The 11,303-nt window shown below is 34.0% G+C and overlaps 1 protein-coding gene across 1 annotated transcript; it reads right to left on the bottom strand.

Moving 5' to 3' along the window:
- Window positions 1–1,621: 1,621 nt before the first annotated feature.
- LOC110110120 (VIN3-like protein 2) lies at window positions 1,622–8,140 on the bottom strand. The gene is made up of 4 exons (XM_020841441.2): window positions 7,981–8,140; window positions 6,541–7,219; window positions 3,220–3,521; window positions 1,622–2,973 (listed from the first exon to the last, which is right to left on the bottom strand). The coding sequence occupies exons 1-4, from the start codon at window positions 7,997–7,999 to the stop codon at window positions 1,835–1,837; spliced, it is 2,139 nt and encodes a 712-aa protein (XP_020697100.1). The 5' UTR covers window positions 8,000–8,140; the 3' UTR covers window positions 1,622–1,834.
- Window positions 8,141–11,303: the final 3,163 nt, after the last annotated feature.

Here is an 11,303-nt window from a genome sequence, read left to right as displayed (position 1 = left end):
AATTTTTTAAAATTATTGCATAATTCTTATTTGACATTCACAATTTGAATAATTTGGATGAATAATAAACTCAAAGAAGTAATATTATCAAAAATCGTTAATCATAAATTAATTGTAATTTTCTTATATTATATTTAAAATAAAAATGTGCATGATATTGTAAAATAATAAAAACCTACATTTTAAATAATTACTAAATAATAAAAGAAAAACAAAGTTATTATTATAGAATGCAATATTATTGACATGAAATTATCATTCAAATATGTCAATGAATCAATATCAATTCAAGCGCACCAACTTATTAATATTCACAACAATAACAATAATATCAAAACCTTTATCCCATATATTAGGCGTGGTCTGCTACATGAATCTTTGTTCTCTATTATGTTCTATTAAGAATCAAATTAACGCTCATTTTAATCAATAAAAATATCATTTCTAATACTTGTTAACCAATTTTAGTAGCTCTACTTTAACTTTCTTAACATAGGATGTATTTAATATATCTACTCTCCTAATCCGGTCATCGAAAAACTGACATTTTATGTGATCAAACCATCTAAGAAGACTCTACTACCAGAATTACTCCAACGTTTTCACGTATTTACTTGTTTCACATTTTGTCTTTTAAGTTTAAAGATCATATCTCTGTAACACTTAATTTTATGCTTCTATTTTAATGGACAACATTCTGAATCATGAAGCATTGCATGTCTAGCAACCATCTTATAAAATCATGGGATGAATTATTTAACTTATTAATATTTACAATAATTTTAAAAAAATATTATCCTTTGGGTAATATTATTAACTGCTCTATTTTGCACACATAGGCTACTCTTAGTTGATATTTTCTAGAACCAAACGAGTCAGCTCTCATTCAAATGACATATTTTAAAAAATTATTCAATTCAATTCTTCATTTTTTAAAAAAATATCAGAATCTTATTTAAGGATAATGGATTTTTTTTTTTTTAAAGCTTCCAATATTGATCTGAAGTTCAAATTAAAAAAAAGGATAATATTTGATAAAATCAATTTGCGACCTATTAATAAAAGCAGTTTTTTATTGATTTTTTTAATTAAAAAATATTAGAAAATTGTTTTACCCAAATAAAATCTAAGCCTGCAATACTTTCAAAAATATAATAAAAAACTATTTTATCCTATTTTGAACAGTTTAAATCCTCACATACGAAGAAATATCTTCATAGTCATATAAATTTACATCATCCATATCATTAAAGTTGTTGAACTATCAATATTAGAATAAAATAGCTTTATTCCGGAATATAAAATAATGGATGAATAATTTAAGTAGATCAAAACTCAATGATCATAGGCTACTTGGTGCTGTTGATTAAGAAGAATTATTACATGCAAATGTCGAAGGTGTTCGCAGGCGAATGAGGAGCCACCACATCATCCAATACACAATACATTACATGAAGTGGCGCCTCCTCATTCGTTTCACACGCATTCGACGTCCGCACGTAATAATCTCTCGTTGATTACACAGAGTCAATCCAGAAATCCTTCGCCATATATAAATTCCAACATAAATGCCCCCCATCACTCTCCATGAAGCATCAAACAGAGACAAAGAAAAGATGAATTCTTTCAACTGAGAAACTGAAGACTGCTGTAATATAAATCAAAGGTTCAATAACAATGAGCTATGGTATAACTTAAAAATTAGGCTGAAATGACTTATCCTGAAATCATTGATCAATAAATAAGACTTTCAAATAAGAATTAAATGCAACAATTTCTATCCAAAGAATTTCTCTCAGGAAGTTACCCGAAGAAGTAGAAAGTCCTTCGATAGTTAGTGCCAAAGCTTCATACAGAAGCCATTTGGCACAGGTGGTGGCCTTTTGCTGCAAATGGCATCAGAGAATGTATCAACCAGCTGACCTGCAAGGCTCCCTGGATCGTCAATCAGAGTATCAACAAAAACACTTACAACTCTCCTCTCCTGTATAGTTGCTCTCAAGCTGAACCAGGTCAGAAACTTAACCCTGAAGTTGCTTTCTATGTAGCCGTCGCACTCGAGCCACCGAATCACTTTAACACAATATTCATAGTCTCCTTCCATAGGTCCATCCTTCTTGCAGAACTCATCACATTTTCCAATTCTTCTCTTTGATGAGCTCCCAGGCTCCTTTTCTGGTTTTGGAAGACCATTCTCAAGCAGTAAATTGATGCTGGATTTTGCTGATCCTGCTTCTAGTCTGCCAGCAGTGACAGGGAGGCAAGGAACAATAACCATCTCATTCCCAATAGGAGCTTTTGATGCATTTTCTGATTTAGGAAGATCTAATGACTGGTTAAGCTCTGCCGAGTTGTTGGAGTCGCGATGCGAATCGGTGTTCAATGTAGAATTGGGTTCCTCGTCCAAGGCTGATCCAGAGAGACCAGGTCTCGCTTCCTGATCCATTTCTTTGCAGCTATATATTTGATCGCATGATTTTTCTGAAACTACTGCGTCAGGCTTTTCTCCATAACCAAAATAACTACCTGGAGATTTATTCAAGTCAGCATAAATGCCTGTGTTATGAGATTCATCTGCTTCAGAAGAAGGATTGGAAAGGCCACTGCTATTAGTCTTTGGTGATGCTTCTTCTGCAGCTGGGCGAATAATGACCTCTTTTTCTATCAAATCATCAGTTCTCACTCCTACTTCCCAATTCTCCAGTTCCATTCTTTCACTAAATGCAACAACTTTGAAAATATATTCTGTGCATGGAAGTAGTCCTGTTACTAGAAATCTTCTATTTGGATTGTACAGTGTACCAGTTGGCTCGGCAGGATAGCCAACTGCATCGACCTTACGATGCCAAATCGTATAGCCAAATATCTCTTCAGATAAAGATGGGTGATGAGTTTCACAGTCCAAAACTATAATGAGTGATGATGATGACTTATCTTCAAATTTTATAAATTCAGATGGAACTGAAATAGCTTCTGCAAACAAAGCGCAGCTTTTAAAAGCAAGAAGAACATAGAAACTGTAATGGTAATTCTGTAAAGTGAAAAATTATTCTGTGAGTATGCCAAACGCCATCCGGAGATCAATCAAAGTGCGCCACGTCACCTCTGTGCTCGGTACTGCGGTTCGGTACCACTGACGTGGCGCATTCTGGTTGATCTTTGGACGGCGTTCTGCATCCGGTCTCCGCACAGAATAATCTCTCCTGTAAAGTGGCTTACGCTGGAATTGCACATTTGCTGATAAAGCAAGTGATGTATCTAGAGCCTCGATCGCTCGGGCACAGAGTCTTTGGACTTCAGCACCAACCGAGAGTCTGTTAACAATCCCACGACCCATGTTTTGCGGGGCAAGCTGAAGGCCAACCTCAGCTTCCAGCTTCTTCATTGCTTCATCCACAATTTCATGCAAACTTTGATATTTCTGAGTTGCACTGAGTAGCTTGTGGCTTAGGGAAACTCGATGGCAAAGCACATCAACCCTCCTAGCATCCTTTGCGATTAAGAGTTGTTTCCTCCAGCATCTGCATGAGCCATGAGAAGTAATTCAGATGGTAAAGAAAAAAGTCGCAAGAATTAAAACATTTTTTTTTCTTTTCAAAATTGCATTCAGCCCAAAAACAACTTCGAATAATATTCAAAGCACACACAACCAAGCAGGTCAAGATATTCAACGATTCATCATTTCTAACAGTACCTTTTATTACCAACCCTTTCATCAAACCTCAACGATACTAGGCAAAATATCAAAGGATGGCATTTGCAAACAAACAATTTTTTTGAACAAACACGAAGATAATGTTGTAAATTATATTTTTTAATGGATACTGAAACATGCAATAAACATTAAAAGTCATCTACAAATAATTGATATATAACCTTCAGCTGAAAGTATGGAATCTCCTGCATGTGAGGGCAAGCTAAGCTGAAAGAAACTGGACACAAAGATCATTAAGCGCTAAAAGAGTGCAGAGAAATAGTAAAAACAATCCACTTCCCATTAATTTCTTATTTTTACCTGAACAAGTTCCATAATTTGCGACAATATTCTAATCAGAATAATAAGACATGAACTGCTATTTCTGAAAACTTGTTTGTTTGCAAGTGCCATCTGAGTTGCTGATGCCAAAGCTTAAGATTTTTGTTCAATGTCTTGTGAAGGTCATCGAATTGAATCACAAAGCAAATCTGTGTCTTGAAAAGGTAAGGTTGTGGCATGACTCCTCCAAAATCGTGCATTTCTGAGAACTTAATGCACTAATTACACAATTATTTTCATTTTATTTCTACATAGACCCATGTAAGCATAAAAACCTCCAAGCTCAAACACCACACTAATGCCTTAAATATGTCCCGTAATGGGAGAAACTTAGCAATTAATGCATATCATATCTTAATTTCCAAAAATAATGTATAACACTGGTATTCTGTCCTCAGCTCTAACAACAACAACAACAAGTCTTTGTCCCACTATGTGGGGTTGGCTACATGAATCCTTTTTCACCATTGTGTCATGTTAAAAAGTTTAATTCTCATTTAAATCTAATAAAAAAAATATCATTTCTAATATTTTCTAACCAAGTCTTTTTAGATCTACATGAATCCTCAGCTCTAAGAATAGACATATTTTTGTTCTTCTCATAGTCTTATCTATAATCTCAACTTTAAAAAAATGCTATGCAACTCCCTTCCAATTGGACTACTTCATATTTTAGAATAGACATATAGTCCAAAGTCCACTGCCATTAATCAGCCTTTCCTGTTAACCATTCGTTATCATGTTTTAATTATTCATAAATATATTCAAACTACGAACAACAATGAGCTGAGAAGTTGAGCACAGGTTGGGTGATAAGATCATGGATAAAAGTTGACACTGAATATTAAAACACAATCTGCACACATAAATAATAATGCATAAAGGAAATTCAGCACATGATATAGCTAATATAACTAAGGCTAATTGATAGGTGAAGGAGGGCTCAAGAAGGAGGCCCCTTGGAGAAGGTATAGGGTTGTTGTTGATGATGATGATGATGATGAACATGAGAAATTAATCATAATATATAGATGGTATGGAGATAATTAAGTCCAATTTTTAAGCACTTTCATAACTTAACATACAATTTAAATTTGAATTTAATTCATTAAATTTTCCTGCAATTTTCCCCAAAAAAAAAAATTTTCCTGCAAGTTTTAATGTTGGTTGTTGACCTAACATAAATTGTCAACCTTTCTAATTTAGGCTTAGGATCGATAAGGACAGTTTTTTAGAAATTAATATGCAAAAACCTTAGAAAACACCAACCAAAAATATATCTAAGACTTCTGGTTCAAAAGTTCAAGTATAATCACGAGGGCGAAACAAAAGGTCAATAATTCCTTTTAAGGAACCATCAAATATTTTTTAATGAGGCAAAAAATTCTTGGCAGTATTCTTGCTGATGTTATATTTTACCAGAAAATGACTATCCTATGCACTATCAAAACAACAAAACGTTCACCAGCATAAAGCTTTATATAACATTGTAATTCATGGTTCTTCTTGGATAGTGAGTGATCGACCAGAAATTAAATATATGAGTTACATTTGCTGAATTACAAACATCAAGGAAAAACAAAAACACCATATGTAAGAGCTCAAGCATCTATTTTCAAGGACCTTATCCATGCTTCAGTGAGGACGCCCAAGGATGTTTACTTTATCCCAGTCTGGCAGGAGTAAGCTTCCTAGAGAACTCATTATATCGCACTAACCTTGGTGGATAAAAACTTATGATATAAAAAAAGTAACATATTAGATGAAAAAAATGTATTATTATAGTTCAATCTCGCAACTAAACCATTCGATGTAAAGCTACTAGCCAATCAGCTAGCCAGTATTAACATAAACCAAAAAATATGAAAAAAGAACTCATTAGAAAGGAAAATGAATTTCCATTATAGCACTACATCACATGACCACATAGTAAACAAAGATATATATAGTGAACCAATTGCCTTGGCACTAAAATTTAGCAAACATAGAAAAACAATGAAATCTTTCACTACTCCAAATGGTTTACTATAAAGCACATAATTTACAAGAAAAAAGCATAAATTCAACAAGACATGTGAATTCTATAGCTTACCAAGCAAAAAATTCTTAAAATTCTCTATTTATGTATGCATGCATGAAAGAAAATCCAGAATATGATATATAAGTTTAACATTGTGGGTCACAGGAGTATGAATGTTTCATCACATTGATTGAATTTCCCTAGGGATAAAAGCGTATGAAGCTGATCCTTAAGTAATTTCACTGGTTATAAACAAAATGTAGCATGAAAAATTGAGACAAGCTCGACAAATAAATAGAATTGTTTCGATCAGGAAACATGACAAAGGTTTCCCTGCAAATCAGCCAAGTAGAATAGACCATGCTAATAATCGTTTTAAAAAAGAGAGTGCCAGGAGTAAAAAAGAAATATTTCGTATTGAGCTAATGAAAGCATTGAAAATACAATGCTGCGTGGATAATGAAAGGAAGGCAAAAGATATTACCCCAGCAAGCTGTTCACTCTTCTACAATGAACGCAAAAATAGCTCCCATCAAGTTTTGAACACTGGCCATTATTTGCAATGCCAGTTCTTTCATCTTTCAGGGCACAATCTAGATGACAAGATAAACGACATATATCACCTTGACTGGAATCTTCTGAGCTGCAAAACAGCCATAGGCTTGGGTCCTTGTTATCATCATACTTGTGACAGATGCAGCAAGAACATCTTTTGCAAAACAGGTCCTCCAGGCTCAACGGCGCCCGGCAAGCTACATTAAGGCAGAAACGGGTACACTTTGGAGCTTCACTTTCATCGCTAAGTGAGACAATGTTTGCTTCAACCATCAAACGTGAAGGGTGATCATTTTTCCTCTGCCTTTTCGCTGGTGTTTGAGGATCAAGCATGGAAGGATGCTGAGTTAAATCTGTGTCTTCTACATACTTGCCGGACTTCTTCTTGGACACAATTTTAAATAGATTCTCTATCAGTTTCTGCTTCGTTAACCCAGTGTACTTCCTTTCCTTTCCCATCTCCACACAAAGAATCTGTAGAAGATCCCTGCGGCTCCATGTCTGTAGCTTTTCAGGGGCACTCTCTGGCCACTTGGCCAATTGCCAAACAATCTCCCTCTTTTCCTTGATGCTCAACTTTTGGCATTTTGATGGGTCTAGTACATATCCTGTTGTATAATATACGCCAAATATAATAAAAACAAGTAGCATAAGGAATAATAAATCAAGAGAATTCGATTGGTTGAATGCCATCCAAAAAAGTAGCAATAAAGCATATAAAAAATCTTCATAAACCACTACAAATTGTTATTCCATTTTACTTAAATCTCTTTCCAGAAAATATCTACGGAGCATTTCGCCACAGGAAAAAGAAAAAAAAAAACAGGCTTGAAATCCAATGAATTAAGCTGTTGAAAAAAAGGAAGATGAAGAATAGACATGAAATTGGACTTTCCAGGCCAACCATTAGCGCCGAGCACGACAGCTCTACACAGGTTTACATACAAATTAGTGGATATTAAACATGAGATATGTATTCAACCTTTCAAACTAAGAAAACAGAAGGTAGATTCTGATATAAACAATATACCATCATTTGAAAAGATGCTTTGTCCTTTCATGAAGAGAAAGAGGTAGAAGAGTACTAGTAGATGAAATTCCAAAGCCTAAGCGTACCCTAGCAAAGCTATAGTCCCCCTGCAATGCCTAAAACCTCACCAAAAGTACTAGCAGAAAATTGGTTTAAATGAACAGACAAACCCTCCAAAGGCCCCAAATGATCGAATTTTGACCGCACCCAGAATGATTTCCACTCAAAATTTGATGGCGCAAGCAGATCCAGCGCATCCCGCGCAAAAAATAACGGAGGAACGGTAAAAAACCGAGCGGCGGAAATCACAAGAAGAAAACGAAAGAAGCGGAAACCCACCGGAGAAAGGGGGATCCATGGCGGCGTGAGTCTTCTTCTCTTCTTCCTGTAATTTTCACATTACCAGAAGGGAAGAATCTCGTCTTCTCCCCTTCTGATCATCCTCAAACGCTGAGAGAAGAAAAAACTGATGAAGCCAATAATCCAATAAATTTTATTTGCAAAATAAACCTTTTTATATTCTTATAGATTACAATTGGTCTATAGGCTTCCAATTGAACTATAGAAGTGGTAGAGGATACTATGACCATCAGCACATCCTACGGACCATCCAGCAATAAATTGGCACCAATCTCAAAGCTAGGTGGTGATCTTGAAATGCTAATGGAAATTTTTAATTTTTTTTAAATGCTAAAAATTTCAGCATCAAAGTAATATAATAAGCCCTAATTTTTTACTTAAAAAAACTTTCACCACTCATTGTCTCAAGTATTATATTATTAATAAAAAATATAATAAGATATTAAAATTTTTTATCATCACAAAGCATTGTTATTATAGCCAAAATATAAATAATTTATTGTAATATTTAAAATTTATATATTTATAAAATCATCTAATTATTGCTTACATTCATTAAAGTCTATTATAAATATTAAAATTCATAATAAAATTTTAACGAACACATTTTCATATTTTTAAATTCTCAACAATTTGAATAAGAGAATTTTAATTATACGAATTTAATAAATTATATAAACATGCACAAAAATAAAAATATTTCTCTCCCAACAATTTTAATGGAAAAATAATTAGGATATCAAAATTAAACTTTAATCTATAGAAATATTAAGATTATTAAATATTTTTTAAAATAAAATAATATGTGATTAATCAATCAAATTTTATATTACATTCAAGTCAATTTTATACTCTACATAGTTTTTCCACAAATAATAATTGTCTGAATTAGAATTAATTATTACGTGCAGACGTCGAATGACGTATGGAGATCAACCAGAATATGCCACGTCACTCATGTGCTTCGGTATTGCTCGGTAGCACTGACGTGGTGCATTCCGATTGATCTCCGGAGGATGTTCTGCTTCCGATCTCTGCACAGAATAATTTATCCTGAATAGAGCAAGAGTGATTCTCCACCCTTGATTGTCTTTAAAATTCATGTATCATTATATCACAAATGATAGGCTATCAAGACATTAATATAGGAGGAATATTAAGATTTAAGTCGTGAAGTTGGATGGAAATTTAATAGTAAATCTAGTGATAAATGCAAATTGTATGAAATTATTTTCTTTCATATGCCTTAAAGTTTGGCGCTGCATTTATAATTTTTAGCTTTAAGAACGTTCTTTATAAATATGTCATTCTATTTTTGTGAATTGCATAAGGGGAAGGTGAACTTTTCTTATTATAAAAATATTGGTGGAGCCTCTTTAATGCAAATAAATTTAGGATTTGAATTTTATTGAAAATATATAAATATATTTAGCAATAATGAGTTCAAAAATTTTCAAGAAATGCACATTTCAGCTTGATCTGTTAGTTGAGAGTTTGGAGTACTAGCTAAGAGGTCTTGGATTCGAAGCTTGTTTATATGAATTATGTGTGAGATTTTATAGGTGAAATTTATTTAGTTATTGTTTTTTTTTTAAATGAAATTCTATATGTTTCTAATTAAATAATTATAAATTCATTAGGAATTTCCTTAGTCGAAGAATACCTTTTAATTATCATTAATATATGAAAGTCGCTATCAAATCATTAAATTTCATAGGTGAGAGAACTAAGTCATGTATGTGATGCATAACAATAAAAAGCTAATATAAACAAGCTTATTTTATTTATTTATTTATTTTTTGGAATGGGGTATTCACCTGCTGCCACTTCAGAAATGGTGTTTGGCGGCATGACTAATCCTCTTCTTACGTAGAAGAGGCACCCACCATAGAAAACTTCTGACCCGCATTTGATTGGATCCCACTTAAGAGGCGCAGCCGTTCGAGAGGATTCAAGCACGGGTTGGGGGTTCCCAATCGTACACGCCCACCAACCAAGCTAAGCAACCGTCAAAGTTAGAGTCAGTTTGGTACAATGATAGCTTTTATAAAGATGATTGTGAAATTATTGTCGTGAACTAAATATAATTGTGATTAAAAGAAAGCTCTCTCAAGCATATCCTTAATTTATATTCTTCAATTGTTTGTATAAAGCCGTCTTAATTTTATATTAAAAGCTATATATATATATACACACAAAATAGTGAAAAAAAAAAGAAGAAAATGAGTTAAATACATATTGATACGTCACCAAAATTTATTTGCATTAAAGAGGCTTCACCAATATTTTTATTTTAAGAAAAGTTCAGCTTTCGTTTCTCCAATTCACAAACACAGAGCTCCATATTTAGAAAGAATTTTCTTAAAGCTAAAAATTATAGAGATGTCGCACCAAACTTTAAGGAATACAAAAGAAATTAATATCATACACTTTGCATTTATCACTAGTTTTTCAACTACATTTCCATCCAACTTCACGACTTAAATCCAAATATCCCTTCTATAATAATGTCTTCATAGCCTGGCCTTTGTGATCTTATGATACACGACTTTTAAAGACAATCAAGGGTGGGAATCACTCTGGTGCATCCTGGAGTATTCGCTTTAGAGAAATATAAAGTTTAGTGTCTTAGCGTTGTACAAAAATCCAGCACACAAGCAGATAAGAGAGAGGGTGTATCGTTCATAAGAGACACTAGAGTTTTTATGTAGAAACCCCTGAAAAGGGGAGGAAAACTACGGGGCATGGCCTAGTTTGAATGAATCCACTAGTATTTGCAGTCGAATACAAATGAGACCTTTCCTTGAGAGAAGGCCTTGACTTGATGACACAAATATACATCATATAAAGTGCTTTACATGGTGGTAGTTACAATAATCAACATAAACATGTTTGTTTGGTCGACATGACCATATTCGATATGATAGAGGTCGGAAAGGTCGTATTAAGCGACGAAGGTCGGAAGGACCATAGTTGATAGGAGACAGAGGTAAAAAAAAGCCATTGTCTAACAATGAAAGTTTGAAGTGTGAGACCTCGTTCCCTTACTGTTCCTCTCTGAATTGGATTTTCCTCCCAGGATCGGCCGTGACGATGTTGAGATCGGCCAGGCCGATCAGTGCATTGAAAACGGCTGATTTCTGGAATGATTTCTGGAGTGATTTCTGGACTGGATCGTCCAGGACGATTTTGGATCGTCCTGGGACGATCAGATACGACAAGAATCCCGAGAGCATCGTCCTGAGAAATCGTCCAGGGCCGATTGGTTTTTGTTCTGATCGGCCAGGACGATGTGGCGATCG

The sequence above is a fragment of the Dendrobium catenatum genome, unplaced genomic scaffold, assembly GCF_001605985.2.
Source record: "Dendrobium catenatum unplaced genomic scaffold, ASM160598v2 fragScaff_scaffold_1021, whole genome shotgun sequence".
NCBI lineage: Eukaryota > Viridiplantae > Streptophyta > Magnoliopsida > Asparagales > Orchidaceae > Dendrobium > Dendrobium catenatum.
This window is presented reverse-complemented; position numbering and strand designations above follow the sequence as displayed.